This window comes from Lactuca virosa, chromosome 5, assembly GCF_052849685.1.
Source record: "Lactuca virosa cultivar CGN04683 chromosome 5, Lactuca_virosa_CGN04683_v6, whole genome shotgun sequence".
In the NCBI taxonomy this organism is placed as follows: Eukaryota; Viridiplantae; Streptophyta; class Magnoliopsida; order Asterales; family Asteraceae; genus Lactuca; species Lactuca virosa.
Genome location: NC_136430.1, coordinates 343,212,513 through 343,240,283, shown reverse-complemented (window position 1 = coordinate 343,240,283; position 27,771 = coordinate 343,212,513). Strand labels below are relative to the sequence as shown.

The 27,771-nt window shown below is 36.1% G+C and overlaps 1 protein-coding gene, 1 long non-coding RNA gene and 1 pseudogene across 2 annotated transcripts; all 3 read right to left on the bottom strand.

Moving 5' to 3' along the window:
* Window positions 1-5,496: 5,496 nt before the first annotated feature.
* Window positions 5,497-5,864, bottom strand: LOC145114833 (uncharacterized). Its single transcript, XR_013711251.1, has 3 exons — window positions 5,831-5,864; window positions 5,654-5,757; window positions 5,497-5,552 (listed from the first exon to the last, which is right to left on the bottom strand). It is a non-coding gene; the product is annotated as an uncharacterized LOC145114833 (long non-coding RNA).
* Window positions 5,865-11,644: 5,780 nt separating this feature from the next.
* LOC145113339 (glucan endo-1,3-beta-glucosidase 14 pseudogene) lies at window positions 11,645-13,866 on the bottom strand (annotated as a pseudogene).
* Window positions 13,867-14,922: 1,056 nt separating this feature from the next.
* LOC145116456 (exopolygalacturonase-like) lies at window positions 14,923-16,667 on the bottom strand. Its single transcript, XM_079052799.1, has 4 exons — window positions 16,489-16,667; window positions 16,069-16,377; window positions 15,452-15,967; window positions 14,923-15,343 (listed from the first exon to the last, which is right to left on the bottom strand). Exons 1-4 carry the CDS (start codon window positions 16,612-16,614, stop codon window positions 15,059-15,061), a joined length of 1,236 nt encoding a protein of 411 aa, XP_078908925.1. The 5' UTR covers window positions 16,615-16,667; the 3' UTR covers window positions 14,923-15,058.
* Between the last annotated feature and the right edge of the window lie 11,104 nt (window positions 16,668-27,771).

Sequence of the window (27,771 nt, the reverse complement as noted above, 5' to 3'; positions counted from 1 at the left end):
TGGAAAGCTAAATCCGAGATACATAGGACCATTTAAGGTTTCCGCTAGGATCGATTCCGTAACATACAAATTTCGTTACCCCGAGAACTTAGTCGCGTACATTCTGTCTCCCACGTGTCGAACCTAAAGAAGTGTATGTACGATAAGACATTTGTATTTTCCCCTTGATGAGATTGAACTAAACGATAACTTTAACTTCGTGGGGGAACCAGTAGAATTCAAGGACCGAGAGGTCAAACAAATGAAGTAAAGCCGTATCCCGATAACGAAGGTTCGCTGGAATGCCAAGCGAGGACCTGAATTCACTTTAGAGCGCGAAAATTTAATGAAACAGAAGTACCCTTATCTATTTCCAAGTTCATGATTTGTATTCAGTGTCTAAATTTCGGGACGAAATTCCCTCTAACGGGGGGATGATGTGACAACCCGAAATCTCTCTCTTGTACAACTGTTCAATTCAATCAAAGTCAAACTCGCTTCTGTTATCATTTAACATTGTCTAGGGTCTGTTTAACTGTCCCAAGTCTTGTATATTCAAGGATAGCATATAGGAATGAGATACCAAAGTTCGTAGTAACAAAATCGGGCCAAACACTCCTTCAAAAGGAGTATACGGTCGTACACCCCCTCATGGCCGCACACTCAAGGTGGTGGGTCACCCACCCCTATATATATATATATATATATATATATATATATATATATATATATATATATATATGAGTGGACTTCATTTCCTTCATTCCTTCTTCCTTTGGCCGCACACTACTCCATTTTCTCTCAAGTTTCTTCAACCGTGAACCCTCCAAGGCTTCAAAAACGTAAGTATTCCATCCTTTAGCTTGTTATACTTGAAAGACCTCTTGATTCAAGCCTTGATTCATCATGTATCAACATGTTCTTCATACCTTGAAGGGAGTACGGTCGTACACCTTCATAAGGTTGGCCGTACACACCTTAAAGGCCCTCTAAAGTGAGAGTTTAGCCCCTATCATCCAGTTAGACATGCTAAACCTTTGATCCTAGATTTGATTCACCTTGAAATCGACCAATGTAGCATGAACATGAAGGGTGTACGGCCGCAAACCCCTTGTACGGCCGTACACACCTCAAAGGGCCGTAAACCCTTGATAATGATCATAAATGGCCTTAAACCCTACTTAAAGTTAAGCATGGAACCTAGGGCACCTCCTTGATGCTAGTTAGGACCTTCAAAACACCTCATATGCACACTTCTTCATGAGTGTACGGCCGTACACTCATGGGTCGTACACCCATGGCCTTACACACCTTAGTGTGGTCGTATACCTCCCTCATTCAATCACATATGATTTTGACACTTAGTTTCAAGTGTTTCCAAGTCCCTAGGGTGTTTTCCCATCATAATTAGTTGTGATATACCCTAATTCGATACAAATATATGTCATTATATGATCAATAGGATCTGTGCATATTCGAGTCTTCACTCGACACTTAGCTTCCTACAACCAATCTTACGTACGCATCACTCGCAGCAGGTGAGTTCATACCCCTACATTTTTCCAAGTTTTTAATGTTTTCAGGGGGGAATACAAGCCAAACATAAATGATTTTATGAAAATTATACAAAAGGATTTCAATAAACTTAAAATGGATGCAATCGATATAAACAAACAGTTTCTATACTTCTATAAAATATTTAGATATTTTATCCCTTCTGTATTATGCAGAGCATAAGGAACGTTTTCAACTTACAAGCTTAACCACATAGTTTTCAAATCAATACATGATTATACATATACAAACACACAAACTATAGTAGATATAGTTTGGGAATTGATACAAGGTTATACATACATACATACAAACTATAGTAGGTATAGTTTGGGAATTCATACAAGGTTATACATACATACACACAAACTATAGTAGATATAGTTTGGGAATTCATACAAGGTTATACATACATACACACAAACTATAGTAGATATAGTTTGGGAATTTATACAAGGTTATACACACATACAAACAAACTATAGTAGATATAGTTTGGGAATTCATACAAGGTTATACATACATACACACAAACTATAGTAGATATAGTTTGGAAACCATACAAGGCTATACATATATACACACAAACTATAGTAGATATAGTTTAGGAATTCATACAAGGTTATACATACATACACACAAACTATAGTAGATATAGTTTGGAATTCATACAAGGTTATACATACATACACACAAACTATAGTTGATATAGTTTGGGAATTCAATACATGGTTATACATATACATATACACACATCTTTTATGAATAAATATTTATAAAAAAAATTTCTCGTATTATTACTTGTAATGTCGTTAATCGAGTTTGAGAGACACGTCTTTGGGTACAATTACATGTACTAGTGGAATACTACCCTTATGATCCAGAGTCTCCTCTAAGGAGAGCGTTGAGTTTGTTTATAGATCTATACGGGACTGACAATCCCGCACCTTGCTGCTAGCTACAGTAGGACCGGCAGGTCTACGGGTGACAAAGTCATAAAGGATACTGGTGCCCGATTCGCGCCATATCATGTTTAGTATGGTCATAACACTCGCAAATAGATAATAACGATATACTTATGTAGTAATACACATTACACGAATGATGATTATTTAGTATAAGTATGGAAAATACATAGTTTCTTTCTGAGAAATAAAACTACTATACAAACTGATAATATCTCGCTTTTACTAAAGAAAATATTGGATTTTCTTGGAAACATACGAACATTTTTACAAGATACATCAACAGGTTTTCACTACAAAACATCGCTTATGAACTCACCAGCTTTATGCTGATACTCTTTCAAAACTGCTTGTATTCTCAGGAAATCAGAAGACAGGTACTTCCTTGAGCTTTGAGAAGTCGGAGCATATAGAGTCAGGTCTTTCTATTTTGGCTATATTTTTGGATCTATACAAACTATGTTTCAAACAGATGTAAACCTTTTCATATATGTATTCAATGTTTGGTTGTGTTTATTATGATTGCTATGATACAATTGTTGTGACACTACACATGAAGTCATCCGCCCTTGAACGTTTCCGCTGTTTCGGTTTGGGGGTGTGACAACTTGTAACGTCCAAAAACTCAAAACTAAAAAATTTTGTTTTTATATTAAATAAACCATCAACAAAACATGTTTGTCAAAACCATAAGGTATTTAGAAAGTATCCATAAACATCCCAAAAGTACATCAGAGTCAATAAAACGGGAAATCGTGATGTGTGCAATGCGATCATCTCGAGCTCTTCCCCTTCGAATCGGAAGTACCTGAAACATTAACTGAAAACCATAAGTACAAAGCTTAGTGAGTTCCCCAAAATACTGCATACCATACATATATGTTAGCTCAAGGCTGTACCGGGTCTATTGCACCTCCGAGTCTATTTCAACTCATATGTCAGCATAAGGCTGTACCAGGTCTATTTCACCTCCAGGTGTATTTCACCCCCGAGTCTATTTCAACTCATATGTCATCACAAGGTTGTATCATGTCTATTTCGCCCCTAGGTCTATTTCACCCCACATATATATATATATATATATATATATATATATATATATATATATATATAGCAAACAGGAACACAGGCATACAATGCATATTGCAAGAGTCACAAAGACTACAAGCACATACAATCCCTAACGACCTACAGTATAGTGAGAAAACTTACCTCGCACAACAGCTCAAAAGTTAACACGCCCTCAAAATCCCACAACAGGTGCTAAACGCCACCTAGATAATCACCCAAGGAAAAACCTTAATCTACCTATTAGGACATTAATAGCTGAACAAAAATCCACAAGTCAAAAGTCAACCCTCAAGGTCGACGGTCAAAGTCAACAGTCAATGTTGACTCCAACCGATCGCCACGACGTGGTCTTCCTTGGGCACGTCGTGGCCCATATACAACCAAACAGTCGGGAAAATCTCATCCGCCACACCATGGTAACCTAATACCATGCCGTGGTACCTGGGGGTTCCAACAACTTAATGTATTAAGCTGTTTTCTTCGATTCCAAGAGCTCCGAAGCTCAGATTTGGTCAAAAATATGGTCTAGAACGATAAAGTTTCTAACTTTATCCATTAGGACCACCCAAAAGGTCCAAAACCTAAATCCCTAAGTCCCAAAAGGCTTAACAATGCACGATCTTAACCAGTAAGCACTTATTCCATAAAATCTAAAGTCCATCCTATCCAGAAGTGATATTCTAACACCAAAACTAACCTAAAAGTTGGTGCTTTATATACATGCATGTCCAATGCATGTCTTGAACCCATATTAGGTCAAAATGAGGGTTTATAACCTAAATCTCATGCATGGATTGAAAAACCAACCAAACTCCAGATCCAAGGCATAAATTACACCAAATGCCCCATAGATTCATAAAGACTACAACAACAATACCCTTTAATGCCACGCATTGCGTGTCGTAAAAGCCACATATGACAGGCAAATGTGTGTCAAGGAAGGCCCTGTCATAAAGGAACACGACACACTTTTTCATGTCGTAAACTTACGACGCACATTTACGACACACATTCCGTGTCAAGGAAGGCCCTGTAATAAAGGAAGACAACACGTATTTGCATGTCATAACCTTACGACGCGTATTTACAACACGCATTGCGTACCATTAAATCCCTTGTCATAAATGAAGATGACAAACATTTGCGTGTCATAAAATTCAGCAACCATTTACGAAATGCCTTTACGATATTCATTTACACATAATATAAAGATATGGAAACAAATATATAACAATCAATTTCATCCAATATCATGTCAATCAAGTTATCGAAAAATTGTAATACACGGATATTAAGGTGATCAAATAGTACATTGTTAGTAAGGGGTTTTCCCTAACTATATAACCTGATATTACATTGCTATTAAGGGACACCTTCTTGTTTCACATATCATGTAAAAATCCTTTGTGTCATTGGTTTTCCACCTGGTACACTAGGTAAAAAATGTTGAACTTGGTGTGATGGGCGGTTTTCCACCGGGCGTGGATGGAAAGTAAGGGCTTGAAGCATTAGCTGAAACAAAAAAAAAATTAATCACACAATCAACAACCTTAAAATCTGAAAATACAACAAATGAAAAGAACCAAACATGCCCTCTACAAGCCATGAAGTAATAATAATGATGTTTTGGGGACTAGTTATCATACCTTTTAAAAAGAAGCAAACACACCCTCTAGAAGCTTGTGGGTCAAGTTATTTTCACGACTCTTATCTACTGCATGTTGATCATGGAAGAACACATTAATTTTGATCAAGACATTGCAATGTAAATGAAGCATTGCTATTTGTTCTAAAATAAATAAATAAATAATGAAGCATTGTTATTCATAAAGATAAGTAGACATACCGAGTTAGGAGATATGAACCAAACATAGAGATTATGACCAAAGTTAATATTCTTACGTCTGCATCAATGTCGTTAACTATACCCGACAACTTGGAAACCCACAATAACTGGCAAGTTGTTCATCAATCGAAAAGAATCTGCAATATTAAATTTATAAAAAATAATAATAATAATTCCTATGTAGATGATTATATTATATTATATATATGGAAGAGAAGAGAAGAAAAGAAAAGAAAACATGTAATCGTATGTGAGTTCTTCCCACTGGGCAATATCCCTTTTGGCAAAAATGATTATGTGTTCATCTCCATTCACACTGATAGCTCTTGAATAACAATTTGGCTGAAAAAATACAAGTTGAATTACTTTTCTATTTCTTGCATTTACACTAAAAGAAAATTAATAAATGACATACTTCACAAGAATGATTAATCAAATGTGCAATGCTTCCTACTCGTGTGGCGTCAATTACACGTTCATCATCAATCCAGAACAATTTATCCTTGGTCTTACCATGTTTGAAGATGATTTGTTCAACTTTTGTGCAATAAAAGCAGCAAATTTCTTGTTTTCCTCCACTGTGGTTCGCATCAATAACACCTGTACACAATGAGGGCATTTTTTTCGTATTCAAATTTCTATCCCACATAATTAATATACTTTATATTGGTGTTTCTTTTTGATTTAGTAATGCAGAAGTAACAATTTAATAAAGAAAAGAGAAAAGTCAAGAAAACAAGACTTTTCCATTAACAATAACTTCTGAATATTTACAAAAATGCCATTGTGATAGATAGATACCTGTTTATTGTGCTCATATATTTTCCTTTGTTGAAAATTTGTAGGTATGGTGTTCTTAGGACCAAAGTTCACCATATCTAAAGCTCCCACACTTAAAACAAAAGGAATTTTCTTTTCGATTATTGCATCAAATCTTGATTCCTCACAAGCCAAAACACATCCAACTATGTGATTTGCAACTTCTGTTGTTGTAATGTCTAAAACACCCTTGCAAAAGTAAGAATTTTATGAGTCCCTTATAAAGAATTAGATTAAAAAATGTCCAAAACACCCTTGCAAAAGTAAGAATTTTATGAGTCCCTTATAAAGAATTAGATTAAAAAATGCAATATAAAGTTTTCAAGAATCACCTATGTAAATCCTCCTCTAACCAAATCCTCCATAGCTCTCCCTCCAACTCTAGTTGCATGAAAAAACAGAGTCTCATAACCTTCCTTATTCAATCTTTCTTTCACAACATTTACACATGGATTTGTAACTCCAAACATGGTAAGACCAAGGGTAAATTTGTCATTACCAGAAGAAGGCTCTTTCAAACCCATGAGCCTTATGCTTCCTGGACCCTGCATTGCAAAGTGCAAATTCATATCACAATACAAGTTTATGTTAACAATAAATAATAAATAATAAATAATAAATGTACTTACCACCAATGAGTTGTATATCAAGTGTTCTATTCTGTCAGCTATAGGAGGTCTATCAATTTCACCAGTATATTCAATTATCTGCAATATAATAATTGGGATGTTTATTGTTTAGGTATTCTAACAAATACATAAATTAATGGAAGGATTTGAAATGAAAAGGTGAGGATTTTACCATATCTCCTGCTTTGTGTGGTTGTTTTGTAAAGATGCCAAATCCATGTATTCCAGATTTACATGTACTTCACTTGGGAGACAGAAAGTGACATGAGAAGTCGAATTAGTGTTGGTGCGATGGAAACATACGAATGGGTCGAACCTCACTTGGGAGACAGAAAGTGACATGAGAAGTCGTTATCCACATATGTTTGTTGATGCATGATTCTGGGACGGAATCATCCTAAGGGAACGTAATTGTAACGCTCGTGTTTCCTGTTTGGCATAATTATAAAATCTATATTTACATCGGTCGACGATTGTAACCTTTTAAGAATAAGTGAAAGAGAATTATTCGAGTATATGTGTTTATGTATTATATGCATGGAAATTTGACAAATATTATGCGTATATAATATTTGTGTAAAAATTTATTTAAAAAAAACTTAATAAATATGGCTAAAATAAACATTAAAAATAAAAAGATTATTTAGGATAAAAAATCTTAACAAAAATTGTAACAAACCTAAAATTTCAAATTATATGTTATAAGATGTATTTGATCTAAATACATCCAAAAGTGAACCCGAATAGTAAAACAATTATGTTTTTGTGTTACACCTATTATTCGACGATAGTTTCCAATTATAATTTACGATGGTAGTTAACGATTATAAATATATGTAAAATAAAATATATGTCTAATATTGATGATATTTATAAAATAAAATAATACAAAGAAAGAAACGTTGGTATTATATTTCAGTTAAAAGAGATTTGTTATCTTATATAAAAAGAACGTGTATATATATCTAAAATCCTAAATATATGGATTTCTTACAAATGAAGCATAAATGCTTTAAACTTATCCTAAAACAAAATGGATAAGTCATGCACAAGGGATACGTGTTGATGAAAAAGAAGTAGCCGTACATTTTTCAAATTGAAGTCATGATAAGAATAATGTGTTAAACAGTCAAAGTGAAACATCCCAAAAATACTAGCCAAAAATTCCGTCTTCAAAATCATTTAACAAACGTAAATATCATAATCATAGTATAAAATCATGAAACATGTATCTCAAAATCTCATAAAAACTGTTATCATATCACAATCTCATATAAAATATCAGAGTAAACTCCCAGGCTAAGAAAAATTATGGTGTGTGTCATGCCATCATCCCGAGCCCTTTCCCTTGCTAGCTGAAGTACCTGAAACCAAAACTGAAACTGTAAGCACGAAGCTTAGTGAGCTCATCCAAACTACCACATACCATACAATAACATATATAACAGATATTGGGCCTTGCCCACTGCATCGGGCCCCGCCCGGCATCGGACCGAAGTTCGACATAAAATTGGGCCCCGCCCACTGCATCGGGCCCCGCCCGACATCGGACCGAAGTCCGGAATAACTTGGGCCCCGCCCGACATCGGACCGAAGTCCGGAATAAACTGAATATAACATAAGCATGAACATATAAAATAATCACATATACTGCATCGGGCTTGCCCGGCATCGGACCGTAGTCCGGAACATATACACATAACATAAACATGCATGAATCATGAAGACATCAAGCATACATAACTACTTCTCGAGACCACCCCGGCATCGGACCGAAGTCTGGAACTACTATCATCTAAACAGGTCGGCATTGTGGCCGTAGACTCGTTCCTACTGGAAGGAAACCCACCTCTCAACTGACTGCTGAAAAAGACGTACAAAGGTGACACCGTCTGCTGCTCCAACTACTCCCCGGCTATAATGACCAAATAAACATTTAGTCAAAAACTGATAACTCTGCCATGCGTAAAATGACCATTTTACCCCTCTGATCTATTTTGGGCCATGACCTATGCCCAATCCTTTCTAGTCCTCACTAAGGCCCATTAAGTCCCCAAATGGCCCAATTTTCTGAATTGGGCCCAACTCTTTAAATGGGCTTTCCTTCCAAGCCCACTAATCCTTGGGCCCTTAACTGACTTCTAAAGGCCCATCACAACCCATTACCACTATGTCCAAAACTTGGCCCAAACCAAGGCCCAATAACAAAAGTCCACTGACTGAGCGTACGCTGAGCGTACTCTTCTGTACGTTGCGCGTACTGCTTGAATGGCTTGTACGCTGTGCGTACTGGCGTGTACACACAACAGACTCTCCTGTTAATCCATCCTTTCCAAAACGACTTAATCTATTACAACAGAATGTCCAAACTATAGATCTGAGTCCAATACTTCATCCTAGCCCATAAAGTCGATCACTTGGTGGCTTGCAAGCCACCAAATGAGCCCAATACTAAAAAGTGACAAAGAACCATCATGGAAGTGGCTAGATCTCTTGCATGGCTTCATAAAAGCCTCAAATCTTGCAGCTTTACAGCTAAAGGAACACATTGAGCTTCAAGGGTGGCAACCCTAAGCTCAAAATCGAAGTTGCATGATCAAGATCCAATCTTTGGACGTAAAAAGGTCCAAATCTTCCAAAACCTAGATATATGATTCAAGAAGGAAAGATAGGAGCTATATACCTCCCTTGAGTGCCCAAAGGTGAACTTGTTCCAGATCCTTGAGCTCAAGATACTCAAGTGCTTCTTCCTTCAACCTTGCTTCACTTCTTCCAACCCCTTCTTCACCAAAATAAACTTCTAAAGGTCAAGCACACAAAGAAATGGAGTAAGGGGACGAACTAGGGTTTTCTGAGAGTGAGGGACAGGTGAGGAGGCCAAAGGGGTGGCTATAATGGAGTTTATATATGTCTTAAACCCTAAAAATTAGGGTTTGACATCTGCTCGCGTACGCTGGGTGTACCTCATGGTACGCTGCGCGTACGCCCCCAAGTCCCGCGCATCCAATGTGGCTACTACGCCCCGCGTACGCGGGGTTACGCCCTGCATACGGCTTATGGGCTGCCCACTCCTTGGTCCAATCTTCTAGGGTCCATTCCAACAAGGGTCATCGCCCAAACCTTAGTCCAAAACCAATATTAATTTGCATAATTAATCAATACCTCGAGAGACGGATGTTACAAAGTATGTTCGTACACATCTAATTAATTGAAGTTATACGTGTACCTTTTTCATGGGTGACTAATCTTTTGATATTGTATGAACGATTCAAAATCCTTGATATAAATAGAGATATCCTCTGAGCAATTCTTATTATAAATAACGGCCCTAAGTATTGAAATTAGAGTTCAGAACTTTCGAGCAAGAAGTCGTAAATAAAGAAAGTGCGATATAACGACGATTAAGAAAATAGTTAGTAACCACTAATTAGTCAGGTGAGTGCACAGTTATTTTCGTCTTACACATAAATATGAAGTATTTTTAATAAAAATTACGTGTTATGTGTGCATATTATCTGTGTTCTTGATATTTATGTTGGATGAACAAAATATACATGTTTTATTTGATTTAAACTGTATATATGTATTTTGTACCTATAAATATGAGGGGTAAAGATGGGTAGATGGTATAGATGATGAAATAAATGATGAGAGGCATCGATGTTTAAGATGATCCAGTCATCTAGCGGAGTATAGATGACGACCACAGACTATTCTAGACAGTCTAGTGGAACGCTGGCAGGCTCACAACCTGTAGGTGTTTTTGAACTGTGTTAACCAGGTGTACTCTATCCCCCTCATGGTTGCCTTTTTGACATATATTGTTGAGGAATCCCCTACACAGTGTTGTCACCCCGATGAAAAAATCCTTAGGATATGTCCCTTAATTTAGATGCATTAGGGACAGAAAGTGAGGATAACGGGAACGGGTAACCAGGTTGATTGATTGATTGATGAAATTAATAAACTTAACTATCGTGGGTTGAAAACCCTATGTGTTCACCAGGCTTTCCCAAGCTTGGCTCACTTGGTTTCTTTGTATCACAGGTAGCGGCGTAAGAGCACACGTGTGATGAGTTTAAATATGGAGTGAGATTTAAAGGAGAATAGGCCAACAAAATAATAAACTATTGTAAGGCCTGTAATATTACGTTTATGCTTATATTGTTGTATTGACCATGACATTCCAAGGTTTTTAAATATAAATGAAACACATTTCCTCGGAAATGCTTTTATAATGATATTGTCATGTTTTTGGGCACAAATTCCGCATTATTACTCTTTTGAAAAGAATATTCTGATTTAAATAAGCATAAACAAATCGGTCTATTCTGGCCGAGAAATTGGGGATGTCACTCAGAAACCTCCCACCGAATATGGTATGTTCTCCATATATGCTCTCTTCAAAGATGCAACACCCACAACTTCAGGTTCTTTTCTTCCTCTTCTCCCAAAATAATCATAAGGCTCTATCAACATTTCCACAAAAACCAATCAAAAGAGGCTTAACATTGAGTTCTTTTCATTTTTAATTCAAGTATTATCATGATATGATAAGGGGAAGAAACAGATAAATGAGTTACCTTATTTTCCTTATAACAGAAAGCATTATATTGATTTTGCTATCTTTTTCTAAGTATATAAATTCCCCTACAAATTTAACACCATCAATACTAAAATTATGGAACATGTGGTGATTACCTACAAAAGTTGAAAGAATTTCAGGGTTGGAATCAATGAAAGGAACTGGAATCAGTGAATCAGAAATTATAGTTCATGGTTCATACCTTGAAGGAGAAAAGAGATGTTGCAGAAGAAGGTACAAGTCTTGTGAATCCGATATTGTAAGAAATGCTTCCATCGGCTTTGAAAAGCCCGAAGTTTCTCTCGGAGGTCGGTCCGGGTTGTAGGTTTTCGTTAAACATGGCGAAAATGTACGCCTTCACCACCATTTTTGGTCTGTAAGGTGTATCTTTCTTCTTCAGTAGTCTTTTACGTAAGTTGAGATTATATGTTCTCGCATTACTCAACGTAGCTCCGGCTTCATTCGCATCACCTTTTGAAGCCCATCCGGTTTCCAATACTATAACCTCCATCTTCTCAAATCCAGCTTTTTCCAAAGCAGCGTAAGTTGCATCGATTTTTGCTTCGAACATGTTATCATAATGTAATTTCGTTTTCGCGTCTTTTATTCCTGCGTTCTTTTTGAAGACTGCGTAATTGATATCGGTGTGTTCGGGATCACTGATATATGCGAGAAATGGATACGTGTTTATGTAGAAAGGGGACTTGATTTGGGAGAAGAATTCGAGGAGAGGTTTCATGTAGGGAACTAAGGTTTCCTTTAACGCGCCGACTGACGGATGGAATGAACTAGCGAACACACCGGTGGAATGTGGGCTTGAAGCCTCAACATCGTCGGCTAGGTGGAGGAGGTCGAGAGCAGTGTGGATGTTTTTCACCGTCGGTAGCAGGACTTCCCAGAGTTCCTGATCGCCGCCGCCTCGAACCTCATTTTCGACTGTAATTCCACGGATACGTGTCCCGGGGATGAAGGGTTCGACGTTGATTTTCAACCAATCCACGGCTCGATCTTGGCTTGTGCTTATATCTCTCAGGAATTCGTTTCCTAGCCTGATAATGATCTTGATTCCCGATCCTTTGAACATTTTGAGAACTTCATGATTGGTGTTGTAGATTCTTGTTGTGCGAGAAAAGAGGAGTGGTGATGATATTAGGGTTTTTTTGGGTATTGATTAGTGAGAGAGAAGAAGGATGGAAATAAGGTAGATGATAAAATGACGGCCTTTCAAACTTTTGGGATTTTCATTCCCCCCCCCCCCCCCCCAAGCTGCGAAAGAAGAAAAAGTGTGTTTCATTAAATAAAATATAAAGCTACATCTCTACACGACACTCATTTTAACATAGGTGCCCTCCGTGTTTTTTTTTGGACACTAATTTTAAGGCACACAAAAATGTGTGTCCTCTAACCTTCATTTTTTTTAAACGGACATTATTTTTAAAACACACAAATAATGCGTATCATAAATCATTGCGTGTCATTGTTTGCGTGTCATTAAGGGACAGTTTTCTAGTAGTGAAAGTTGCAAACTTTAAGAGATCTCACCATCCCAACAAGAAAAAACAAGAAGTTAATGGGATAAAACTCAAGATCTAGCAACCTAGCATGATAAAAATCGAGTCTTGGACACTTACAAAAGTCCAGAAGAGTGCTAAGGTGAAGAATGGAGACTTGCTTGCTTGATCTTTTCTTCCTTCTTTCTCATTCTTCCTTCTTTAGCTTCAAGGAACACCAAAACTAGCTCAATAATGGGGGAAAGTGATTAGGGGTTTCTTTAGGGCTTGAGGGGGCTAATGGAGGATGAGGATGAGCAAACCCTAGCCTCCTCATTCCTTTAAATAGGGAGCAGACACGAAAAAATAGGATTTTCACGTCAACCGTCCACCACGCCTAGCCAATACTGCCACGTCGTGGTGGCTTAAATGAAACTCGCAAACGCTTCTTGCCTCGCCACGTCATGGTGGTGCCTCCACCATGTCATGGCAATCCTCAAAATGATAATTTAATTATGAATAATGTATCTCAAGATCCGGGCATTACATGCAGTGTACCACGAAGTGGCCAACACTTCACCACACCGTAGTGGACAGCCTCGACAGATTATTCCATTAAGCTATTAACTCTTAAGTCCAAGTTTCCAACTTTTCAGATATGGAACTTAATAAATTCATAATGGATAAAGTTTCCAACTTTATCCATTAGGATGGTCTAAACAATCAAGATCTAAACTTTAAGTCTCAAAGAATCTAATAATATATCTTTCTCGACTTAATCCAATAAGTCTAAGCCTCCAACTTTTAAATCTGAATCAATCATGATGATTAGATGGATAAAATTTTCAACTTTATCCATAATAATGCCACTAATTTCCAAGATCTAAAACCTTAAGCTAAGAAATGTCCAAAAATCCACTTTCTTCATTCATGAAGTAAGAAGAGTTCTTGCATACACTCTCTTCTCCACCAAATCACTAGATCTAAAATTTAAACATAAACCAAAGCTCATGGAGTTCTTCAAACTCCATGAAACAAGTCAAAAGGGACCAAAATTCATTAAAATGGACCAAATCACGTTATACTTATAGATCCAATGATGAAACACAATAAAGCAAGGATCTTTGTAACTCACAATGGTCCAGAAGGTGGATGAAGGTTGATCTCTTCAGTTACAAAGCTTCAAAACCAAGTCTTTGAAAAACACAACACCCAAAAGCCATAAAACTCAAGAATATGGATAAGAAGATAGATGGGGAGCTTGATTTATGAAGGGAGGCTAGGGTTTGCTAGAAAGATGGGTTCTTAATGCGATGGAGGCTGCAAAATGACCTAAAACAAGGGTTTAAAGCATTTAAATTCAAACCAAACCCTAATTTAATGGGCTTGAGTTGCACAACTCACCACTCTGTGGTGAACTCCTCACTACGTCGTGGTGACGGGTTTTTCTCAATTTCATTACAGCTTCAAATAGTCATAATTTCTTCTGTTTTAGTGATCTTTATATGCACACGATGGTATTGACTAGCCTCACAATTCTATCTATTTATTATTGACTTAAAACATACATAACAAAATTTATTAATTCATGCAAGAAATCCGAAATATCATTTTTTTTAATTTTATCCTTTGGCTCAAAAACACAATTCAATGACTTAAATGACTTAACATTATCAACATCCAATAGGATCAAAACTTTATTCCTTTAAAACCCAAGACTTTATTTGATCAATTACGGTTCATTAACCAGAAATCAGAAACATCTCGAAATTTGATGTTACAGAAACCCAGAATGACAATTTTTACAATTTGAAACTATTTTGGACAATAATAAAAAAAACTGCCACATGGAATATTGTGCACTTTTCTCAAAAAATAATAAACAGATTTTAGTATAACTTAAATAAAAAGCCAAACAAACAAACAAATCATTTTTAATTATCATTTTTGATTGTCTAATTACGGTATACATACATTGACCAGAAATAATATAAAACAACAATGACATAACCGATGCACGAATATTCACGCACAAACTGCATTTGGTCATCTAGTAATTAATCGATTACAATCATACCGCCACTACTTACACGATGAAACAGAGCAGCGATCATCAACGGCTAACTGCTGCTATCGGCTTCGCCACCTTTTTCTTTAAAGGGTTCTACTGGTGCTGCACATGCCTCGGGGATGATTTTTCCGGTGGTTATTGGTTTCACGTTTTTACACTCCGAGATGGCACCTGCTCCTTCTTTTCCCTCGTATTTCAAGTCGATATCAGCCAACTCCACCTTCTCGCATGGTATGTCTTTGCTGCACAGTAGCCTAATCGCTGCTTTTGTGGAAGACGTACCCCTGATTCCTTTAAACGAAACGTCTGCAATTTTCACCTTTGAGGAGTTGGTCTGAGCAAGAACGAAAAGTATTAAATGAAATGTGATTAGAAGAGCTAAAATTCTTGTAATTAATTAAATGCATGTGAGAAGATTTGAATGGAAGGATTAATTACGTACCTCAGGTTTACAACCGACATAAGGGCAGTATTCTTGATCGATTAATATAGGGTTTCCGACATTTTCCATTTGAACATCATCGAAATGCATGTTGACTGCTTTTCCAGGTGGTGAACCAGGCCACGTCTTGATCCGGAGACCATTATCGGTGCCGGTCATCGTGCAACCCTTGATAAAGATTCCTTCAACCGGTGCTTCATCCGGGTACTTACCCAGGCTTCCGATACTGATGCCATGTCCAGGTCCACATTTTATTTTCTCGATATGGATATTCGAGCTTCCATCACCAATGGAGACACAATCATCGCCTGTTTTTATAGTGCAATCGGTAATGTTGAGACCATTTGTTCTCCCGATATGCATCCCGTCTGTGTTCAGACTCTCCGCCGGTGCTTCAATCGTCACTTTCTCAACGGTTGTTCCGTCGCACCCAAGAAAATTCATGTGAAAGTGTTTGCTGTTCATTGATGTTATACCTCTAATGAACGAAGCCTTCACCATATCGAATCTGAAGTTCTGATCAAATTTGAAAAACAAATATCAATCAAATTAATCCAAAGACATATTGATATCATATCATATATATAATATATAATCAGAGATATACGAATACGTACATATGGTAAGTCGCATTTTCCGGTTTTGGCAGCATTGTTTGTCTTCCAAGCCTCCTGGCCTTGTCCATCGAAGATACCTCCAGATAAAGTCATCTTATCGACATTTTTAAACATGATCCAACCTGGTCCTTTTATGCCGGTAGGATCCGATGGGGCTTTGAGGGTGGCTCCATTTGCATTTATCTCAATAGGGTTCTTGCATGGACCTGATAAAGTAAGTGGAGAAGACACCATATATTTTCCCGGTGGGATCACCACCTGACTTGGGTTTGGGGAATCACAAGCCTCTTTCCATGCAGTCATGATCGCCTGCATGTAATGCATGCCCACAACACATAAATCCAAATTTAAATGAATATTCATATGAAAAAAAAAAAAAAAAAAAAAACATAACGTGTGTGTATGTGTTTATGTACGTACTTCTCCATCATTGGCGACGCCATCGCCCTTGGCACCTTTAGTTTTGATATCGATTGGCCCTGCTTTGGTTCTTGCGACTAGAAATCCTACAAAGAGAAACAAACCTATAGAAGTTGATGCAGCCATTTTTTTATATTTTTTATTTATTCTGTAACTTATTTTTAATAATCTAAATGGTCGAGGAATGTAACTAGAAATTATGGAAGAGTATCTAAATGGATTTCAATGCCAATTTATATGAGGCTCTTAATCTATTTTTTGTCCTCCACACATATAATCTCAGGTGAACAAAATTAGTAGGACCAACTTACGGTCAGATTTTCAGTTGTTAAATACTATTTGTCATTGAATTATTTTCAAGTTTGTAGTCATGAATTTCGATATTGTTTGAGACATGGGAGATGCCATCGATATCGGAGAAGTGGTCCATATTCAGGCAGCAATCTATTTGAGTGCAGATTTGCTTGGATGATAGTTAGACTATGTTGAAGTGGAATTAGTAAACACGTGAATCGCTCATTCAATTGGGATTGGGGGGGACCTTAGATATAGTGATATTTTACAAATATATCTGGATACAGAAATAATCTAACACTCTAAAATATTTTATGTGTGCATATTTGAGTCTAAATTCATATGAATAGACAAGATCGATTGTTAATATATATATATATATATATATATATATATATATATATATATATATATATATATATAAGAACCCTAAGAACCTATTATTTTTACCTTATGATCAAGAGGATATTTGTTATTTCTAAAATAAATGTTTACTAACTTTATAAAGGGTATTTTTTGTCCCACAGCTTAAACAAAAAAAATGGCATGACTTTAAGTAAAACAAAAATTAAACCAAATTTATTTCTTTGTGTCAATTCCATCGTATCTTAGATATAGATCTAAACATAATTTCTCTCAAACAACAAAAACCCTTTCAACTTCTTCAACAATGTGGATGAACACCACCACATCCACCACCGTCGACGATAGCCTTTCTACCACCACCCAGGCGACGGCCCATATACCGCTACATCTCATCCTCTGTCACAACTTTCGATCACTGCCACCATTTGTTGGATTAGGTGTCTAAGCTAATAACTATAATTTGTATATACTTGAATTGATAGTAGCACAGTCCTTTTGGGTTGCCCTCAAGACTAGCAACTAGACAGGATGATTTTTGGAGAGAGGGGTTGATTTATTATTTGTTTAATAAATTGAAATAAATAATTTGATAATATATTATGAGAATAATATAATAATTAGAAATAGTAATATTTAGTTAATATTTAATCAGAAATTAATTGAAATTAATTTTAGGATTAAAAAAGTTAATTAAAAGTACAGGGGCTGAAGTGCAATTGCTCAATAGTTGAGCAAGAGGCAATCTAGAACCATCCATTAGGCTTGGACGGTTTCTTGAAGCCTAATGGATTCGAGAATAATCTCTGGTGGATAATCAGGAAAGTGGATATTTACTCAGTTTAAGATAATCTTGGATTTTAGCTTATCTAGAGTTTCCTGACTGCACTATAAATAAAGCCTCAACCCTAAAAATTTCGGCCACCGGTTTATTTGAAGTGCTAGCCGAATTTTAGAGTCTTTCTCCTCTTCTCAATCATCTTCATTTGTTAGTGTTGGGTGTGAACCACTAGAGGCGTGACATTTGTGACGCTTGCTCTCAAGGCTTCAACAACACAAGGATTTACATTGTTATTACTAAATAGCGATCAAGGTATGATTCTTCTAACCCTATTTGTATTTTTCGGAAATATGCTAGTGTTCTAGGGTTTCTATTGTGTTGTTCAAAGTTGTATGTTCAATTAGAGAAAACATAGATCAAGTAATATGGTTGCATGCACACATAGGAATTATATGTTTTGCATTATACCCATCAGTGGTATCAGAGCGTAGGTTTAGTTTTCTATTGAATTGATACAATCGTTGAACTTGAATAAGGAGAAGCAAAACAGAATCGTCATTATGTTCTGCCACCACGACGTGGTGACCTGCGATTTTGCCCTGCCACGACGTGGTGGGCTGTCAGATCCATAAAATTCGGTTTTATTATTATCTCATGAATTGATTGGGATAATTACATTTAATAATGTTTTAATTGTATAAAACTAAATATTTTTCTAAGTAATTTGATATCATTATCTTGAATTCATGATTGGTTTAACTTTGAATTAAAAAAAAAATTCTTAATTTTTGAAATTTAAAATATAACCTAGTATTTTTGAAAAGTTTTAAAAAATACACTCTTATACTATATGTAACATTAAAAGTCTTATATTAGTATATGTATAATACACGTCAGTCGACCGCTAGTACGCCTCATTCACGAAGTCATACTATAAGGGGAGTTTAAGGAAGTGGCTTATAAAATGATCGTCATTGAGTATCCACTCTTACCCACCTCTTTATTGTATGGTGGAGGGTCGTTAGCCGAACGGGTTTGATAGGACAACCTAATCCTCATTAATAAGTATACTGAATTATAAAGTAACTAAACATATTTTTATAAAATTCCCAATTTTAGTTACTTTAGGAAAAATATGAACTTGTATGCTAACCCATGAAATTACATATTGCACTTTATTAGTTGTTAGTGGAGCATGTGTGGGTAACCGACACACTAATAGGGATAAATAAAGAGTGACAATGGGTGTCTCGAAAATTATCATTGATTAATGGAGAGCATGTGGCTAACCGGCACATTAAAATGAGCTGATAAATGACATCGAGAGTATCAAATTAATTTGCATGGTTATTCACATCTTGTTTGTGATCCTCGGTATCCCAATCACAAATAGATGAGCATAATAGAGATTAAACATGTCATTGAAAAGTTCGATGATTCTTAAAAGATCTAGGAATTTTCATTTAAAACCAAATTCGTTAAAATTTCATTTTTCGATGGTGAAATTGGTAAATCGTCATTTACCTACCTTTATATAATATACAATTAAATTACGAAATCCCTTTTCTAAGTTGTAAATTATTTTGTTGGATCCTAACCTTGATATTTCATTTTAGGTGTTATATTGAGGATTATTCTTATCTAACTAAAACTATCTTTCTTTCTCTTTCAGATGTCTACTCCAACTGATGCTTTTAGTTCCTCCTCCTCCAACAACAACAATAACTTCTCTCTGTTGAACATTTGTTCGAAGGTGTAATTGGATGGCACCAACTACAACGATTGGATGCACAACATCAAAATGGCCCTTCGTTTTGAGGACAAGGAATATGTCCTCGAGAAACTATTGGATGAAATCGACGAAGAGAATGCCACTTCTGATGAATTGGTTGCCTACAAGAAACACTATAATGATGCCACAAAAAGTTCCATGCATCATGGGGCCACAATGACTCCAGAATTGAAAAGGCACTATAAGGATTACTGCTCATACGAGATGAACAAGGACCTTATGGAGAAAAACCATAAGCAAGCTCATCAGGAAAAGTACGAGGTGATAAAGCCCCTCATTGTTATCAAGATGAAGGAGGGTGACTCTATTAGTAGCCACGTTCAGAGAATGCAACGATACGTGGACAGGCTAATCAAGCTCAACGTGAATTTTGATGAAGATTTGGCAATCGACATAGTGTTGAACTCTCTGCCAAGTTGCTATGATCAGTTCATATTGACCTATCATTTAAACAACAATGAAACTACTTTGTCACAATTGCATAACCTCCTGCGACAGCTGAAGCAGAAGTGAAGGGAAAGGGTATTGCATCAACTCCTGCTAGTGCACCTGTTATGACCATAGGGCAAGGGAAAAGGAAAAGAAGAAAGGTCATCCAAAGAAAAACTGGAAGGGAAAGTTCCAAGCTGGGTCGCAAGTGCAGGACCCAAAGGAAAATCCAGTTCTGATGCTCCCCCTGTTTCTGACCCCAAAGAGGCCACTTGCTTCTATTGAAATGACAAGGGGCATTGGAAATGAAGTTGCCCGAAATACTTGCATGATATCAAGGATGGCAAGGTGAAGCCAACCTCGGCAGGTATTTACACATTTTTATATAATAACTCATCATATTCTCGTTCTTGGGTCCTTGATATAGGATGTGGGTTTCACATTTGTTCTGACTTGCAGGGGCTAAAAAAAGTAAGGATGTGGAGCATGGAAGGATGAACTTGATCATGGGGAATATGTGATCTTCACCTGTCACCAAGATTGGAGTTTATATCTTAGTGCTTAGTGGTGGGTTAGGGTTAGATTTAATAAATTGTTGTTACTCGTCAGAGATGACACGAAACATCATTTCATTTCATGCTTTATTTAAACAAGGTTTTAAATATTCTTTTAATGATGAGAGTAGTTCTATTTCTGCTTATAAAAATGGTCTTTTTTATTTTGAAGCTTTACCTTGTGATGGTGTGTATGAAACTATGATGATTGTACAAAATTTAGGAAATAGTGTTTTTCAAATTGATTCGTCTAATGGTATAGACAAAGCGTGCTTGTGGCATTGTCGTCTTGGACACGTTAACAAGAAACGCATGGCCCAACTCCAAAAGGATGGAGTGTTAGAATCATTTGACTTAAGGTCAGATGATACATGCGAGACTTGTTTATTAGGAAAGATGACAAAATCACATTTCACTGGTTCTTGTGAAAGAGGTGGAGGATTGTTGGATCTCATACACAGATTTGTGTGTTGGCCCTTCAGATCCACCATAAGGGATGCAAATCACATCTATGTGACTTTTATTAATGATTATAGCAGATATGGCTATATCTACTTAATCAAACATAAGTCAGAAACCTTTGAAATGTTTAAAGAGTTTAAACATGAAGTCGAGAATCATTTGGGCAGGAAGATAAAGATGCTTAGATCTGATAGAGGCGGTGAGTATCTTAGTATCGATTTCCACGACTACCTCAATGAATGTGGAATAGTTTCACAATTGACACCTCCTAGGACACCACAACTTAATGGTGTGGCTGAGAGGCATAATCGGACCTTGTTAGACATGGTTCATTCCATGATGAGTCGAGCTTCACTCTCAATCTCTTTCTGGGGGTATGCCTTAAAGACTGCCGCCCACATTCTTAATGTTGTCCTAGCAAAGAAGGTTGCCAAAACACCTCACGAGATGTGGACGGGAAAGGTTCCATCGTTAGCACACATAAAGGTTAGGGGTTATGAAGCTTTCGTTAGACGAGAGACTCACGACAAGCTTGAACCTCGAAGTGAGAGATGTATTTTCATCGGCTACCCACAAAATTCCTTTGGATATTTGTTCTACAGACCTAGTGAGAACATGGTCTTCGTAGCACGAAGGGGAGTCTTGAGAGAGAGAGAGAGAGAGAGAGAGAGAGAGCGCTCATATGCAAAGAGGACAGTGGGAGTACAATTGATCTTGAAGAGATTCAAGAGTCAAACGATGAAGGAACTTCTGAAAATTCTAGGGCTCAACCTAAGGAAGAAATTCCAATTGAACCAATTGACGAATCATTACCTCTTATGCGTTCCATTAGAATCAGAATGCAACCTGAGTTATATGGTTTCCATATCACTACAGATGGTGATACGTTTATCAGTGATAGTACACTGGTAAATTTGGATGAACCAGCTAACTATAAGGAAGCAATGGCAGGCCCTGAGTCAACCAAGTGGCAAGAGGCAATGGACAGCGAGATCAAGTCCATGTATGACAACCAAGTTTGGAATCTGGTTGATAATGTACCAGGTCGCAAGACAGTTGGGTGCAAATGGATCATCAAGAAGAAGACTGACATGGATGGAAAGGTACACACTTTCAAGGCTCGGCTGGTTGCAAAGGGCTTTACTCAAACCCCAAGGGTTGACTATGATGAGACCTTTTCACCAGTAGCTAAGATAAAATCTATTAGGGTAATGCTATCCATAGTTGCGTTTCATGACTATGAAATTTGGCAGATGCATGTCAAACCCACTTTCCTTAATGGGAAGTTGGTTGAGGATGTTTACATGAGTCAGCCAGATGGTTTTTTGGATGCAAAGTATCCAACTAGAGTGTGTAATCTTGAGAAATCAATCTATGGGCTAAAACAAACTTCTCGCATATGGAATCTTTGTTTTGACGAGAAGGTCAAAGAGTTTGGTTTCTCTAGAAGTGAAGATGAATCTTGTGTGTATGTCAAAGCTAGTGGGAGTATAGTAACCTTCCTGGTTTTGTATGTTGATGACATATTTCTTATAGGAAACAACATTCCAACTTTGCAAGAGGTTAAGTCTTGGCTTGGAAAGTGTTTCGCTATGAAGGATCTGGGAGAGGCTGCTTATATTCTTTGGATAAGGATTTTGAGACAGGAGTAAAAGGCTAATTAGACTTATTCAAAGTACATACTTGGAAAAGGTACTAAATCATTTTAGTATGGAGAATTACAAGAAAGGAGAACTGCCCATACAGAGTAATACCAAACTGAGTAAGACTCAGAGCCCGATTACTGATGCAGAGATAGCACAAATGAGTAGAGTTCCATATGTTTCCGCTATTGGATCTATCATGTATGTTATGACATGTACTCGCCCTGATGTGCCTTTTTATTTGAGCATGGTCAGTCGTTATCAGGTAAATACGGGTAGAGCTCAGTGGGTAGCTGTTAAGAACATTCTTAAGTATCTGGGAAAAACTAAGGACTGGGTTTTTGTGCTTGGTGGCAGTGATAACTTAAGAGTAACTAGGTATATTGACGCCATCTTTCAGAAAGACAGAGACAACCTCCTTTCTCAATCTAGTTGGGTGTTTACCATTAATGGAGGAGCGGTAACTTGGAAAAGTTCCAAACAGGAGACAGTGGCTGATTCTACTTGTGAATCAGAGTACATAACGGCAAGTGAAGCATCGAAGGAGGCTATTTGGTTGAAGAACTTCATCGGAGACCTTGTAATTGTTCCAACCATCGAGGAGCCAATGGAGATTTTCTGTGATAATGAAGGGGCAGTTTCCTTAACAAAGTAACCAAGAGATCATGGTAGATCAAGACACACCGACAGAAAATACCATTTCATCAGACATAGAGTAGAAGAAGGTCACCTCATCGTGAAGAGGGTATCGTCAGAAGAGAATCCTGCAGATCCCCTCACAAAGGGTCTGAGTAGGTTCAAGCACATTCAGCATCCTAGGAGCATTGATCTGAAGGATGATATTAGTTTTAGTAGTTGAATAGTTAGTTTCAAAACTTGTAACGAAATAAAGGTAATTGACTTTTGGTGATTAAATAATGGAGATTTATTTATAAGTTGGATTACTACCTTTTGTCTATTACTTATTTTGTGTTTCATTTTTACATGTTTTACTTCCCGAATAATTGGATTGTTCAAACATCCACAGTCAATCATACTTTTGGAAGTAAGTAGTGAATCAAGACTGTCATGAATTAGATTGTAGATTGTCTAAAGAGTTTTGGACATGACAATAGTGTTGCTGCAATATTCATGAGTACTTTGAAATGGGGATTTAAGTATTGGATTAACCCACGCTCAGAAAAATTACTTCATGAAATTTATCACGAGTAATTCTAAGATGATAATATCTTATAATCTTTAAACAGAGATATATGAGTTGTTGTTTACAAATTGGTTGTGCATTGATAATACGTAAACACATCAGTAACTTAATGTTATAAAATGTATTGTTTTGCACGATTTGGTGAGTAAATAGTGCAAGCATATAAGTCAAAGTTTATCTGTTCCTTTTCACCCTTAAAGGGAAAAAGCGATATATTCGATCCCCTCGATGATTTGGTGTTGACTTATAGTGTCGGGACTGGCCAGGACTAAATTGATGTGTTCGATTATTAGTTCTTTGTCATTACAAATCAGAAATCGGGAAACAAAGTATTGGACAATGAGATTGATTATGTTCCATGTCTCATGTCTGGATGATATCTTAAAGAACGGGGGATTATATGATCACTTGTCTTAGGACACGTAACTGACTAGGTCAAAATTCAACAGCGACTTTTGAGAGCTAAAATTTGGTGATCAGTTTAGAAGAATATACTAGCAATTATAGTTATTAGACTTATCCAAGTGGGAGACTGTTGGATTAGGTGTCTAAGCCTATAACTATAATTCGTATATACTTGAATTGCTAGTAGCACAGTCCTTTTGGGTTACCCTCAAGACTAGCAACTAGACAGGATGATTTTTGGAGAGAGAGATTGATTTATTATTTGTTTAATAAATTACAATAAATAATTTTTTAATATATTATGATAAAAATATGTTAGTTAGAAATAGTAATATTTAGATAATATTTAATCAGAAAGTAATTGGAATTAATTTTGGGATTAAAAGGATTATTTAAAAGTGTAGGGGCTGAAGTGCAATTGTTCAATAGTTAAGCAAGAGGCAATCTAGAACCATCCATTAGGCTTGGACAGTTTCTTGAAGCCTAAGGGATTCTAGAATAATCCCTGGTGGATAATCATGAAAGTGGATAATTACCCGGTTTAAGATAATCTTTGATTTGGGCTTATCTAGGGTTTCCTAGCTGCATTATAAATAGAGCCTCAACCCTAGAAATTTTGGCCACCTATTTCTTTGAAGTGCTAGCCTAATTTTAGATCCTTTCTCCTCTTCCTCAATCATCTTCCTTTGCTAGTGCTGGGTGTGAACCACTAGAGGCGTGACATTTGTGACGCTTGCTCTCAAGGCTTCAACAACACAAGGATTTACATTGTTATTAATAAATAGCAATCAAGGTATGATTCTTCTAACCCTATTTTTATTTTTTTTTAAATATGCTAGTTTTCTAGGGTTTCTATTTTGTTGTTCAAAGTTATATGTTCAATTAGAGAAAACATAGATCAAGTAATATGGTTGCATGCACACATAGGAATTATATGTTTTGCATTATACCCATCACCATTGCTAACGACGATCCTACCATCATCACTATTGTTGCGATCTGTCATCGTTGTTACTTCTCCGACGACCAACCTCCTTTAGTTCCACTTTCTCTCTCTAAATGTCGAAATGTCTCAGATCTGAAGAGTGGCGACTACCGCCGACGTTAAACCACCGACAGCACCTCCGATGTTAAACCACCACCTGAACGTCTCAGATCAGTGCATTTTTGTGCTTCGTGCTCATGATTCTAGATCTGAGTTCTTCAGATCTGGTTTCGTCTTCTTCATGTCTTAGGTCTGCGATTTTTTTTTCTTGTTTTCATCTCTAGATCTAGATCTATGCGATCTCCGGCAAATGATCACCTTCGTCTTCCGTCTCCGGTGGCATGTTGACAAACTCATGATTCTGACGACTTTTCTTGGCACTTCTTGCACAGATGTGGTAAGATTTGAGAATTTGATTGATTTCTCTTGTTGTTGATGGTGTTTCTTGTCCAGATCTTGTTAGATCTAAGTGAATATGAGTTTTAACAACTATAATCTCTTGTCTCCAATATTAGTTTTGTGGTTTCGATCTATCACCGGGGTTTCCTTATGAGATCGAAAAGCTTCATGTGTTTTTTGTTCTAGATTCGGCTGATATCACAGGTATACTCATTTTATTACTTTTGTTTAGATGTCTTTTGTATTTTTCATTCATTTCCGTTCTTCCACAGCTTCTGAAAATGAGTTTTTTGTTGTTAGTTTGAGCAAATTCTTCCTCGATCTTGCTATGATGTGTTGGTTTACTTCATATCTTTGTTGGTGTGCTTTAGATCTCTATCAGATATGGTAGTTTACTCCTAATTTGTTCAGTTTTTTGTGGAGGTCTTGAAGTTTTAAGCTGTGAATACATTATTTTTTTATATATCTAATATGAATATCTTAAGCTGTGAATACATTCTTTTTTATATATCTGATGTGAATATCTTCTGGATCTTAACCTTCAACTATAATGTATTTTGTGATTAAACTGTGAATGAACTGTATTAAGCTGTGAATAGATAGTATTAAGTTGTGAATCTTATATGGATTTCGTGTTAAAATATAAATTATTTGTGTATTAAACTATGATTTTTGTGTTTTAAATTGTGAATTGACTGCATTAAGCTGTAAATTTCATGTGTTAAACTCTAACTTGACTATATTAAGCTATGAGTTTCGCATATTACACTTTAATTTTTTTTTTTAATTTATGAATTTTGTCTATTAAACTGTGGATTTACTGATTAAGAGTTTTAAATTTGATAATATGGCTGTGAATTTATAATTTTTGTGTATTAAAGCGTGAATTTTATTTATTAAGTTATGATTTTTATGGTTAAAAAATGTGACATAATTGCATTAGCCTATGAATTTTTTGTTTAAACTATGAATTGACTATATTAAGTTGTCAATTTTGTGCATTAAATTGTGATTATTGTGTTTAAAAAATGTGAATTAACTGCATAAAGCTGTGAATTTTGTATTTAAACTATGAATTAACTGTATTAAGCTGTGAATTTTTAATGAAGTTTGTGTTAAAATATGAATAATTTATGTGTAAATGTTTTTTGTATTAGCTTTCTTGTGAATATATTTATTTTTTGTGTTGTATAAATATGTAAGAATGTATTATTTTTTATAATTATTTTGCATTAAACTCATAATAAGTGAATTAATTAGCTTATTAAATTGTGAATATAGTATTTAAGCTGTTAATTAATGATTTTACATACAGATTTTATTTAAAAGGAATGATGATTGCGGTGGCACATGTGATTGGTGGTGGCGTGGGGTAGTTAATGGTGGTGGTAGAGTTTGGGTTTGACTTCTTTAAATATGTAAGTTACTGTATAATGGATTGTATTATGTTATATTGTGAATTTTATGTATTAAACTAAAAACGAATTGTATTAAGTTGTATATTTTATATAAATTTTGTATTAAAATATGCATGAATACGTTAAACTGTGTATTAGTGAATTAATATTTTTACAAAACTATGAATATAGTATTTTAAACTATTAATATATCTTATATGCACTATTTTTTTAAAGAGTTCTACAATTTACAAAAAAGAAAATTGAACTTGTCTAGGGATAATTCTATTTTAAATTAAAATTTTGTATATTTTGCTAATAAAAATGAAATGGTATTTGTTAAAAGGTATTACCAAAGAAATGAGAATTACATTGTTTGTTATATTAAGCTGTGAATACAGCCAGAAAAATATCATTAAATATGGTTAGTCTGACGGTGGTCTGGCAGAGGTCCTACGATGGTCCGGCGGTGGTCCGACGACGGTCCGACAAAAAGTGGCAACTAGTTGCAAACTAGGGAATGGAAAAGTTTGTTTAATATAGTATTAATGTTCGATTTTTCCAAAATACTCTTA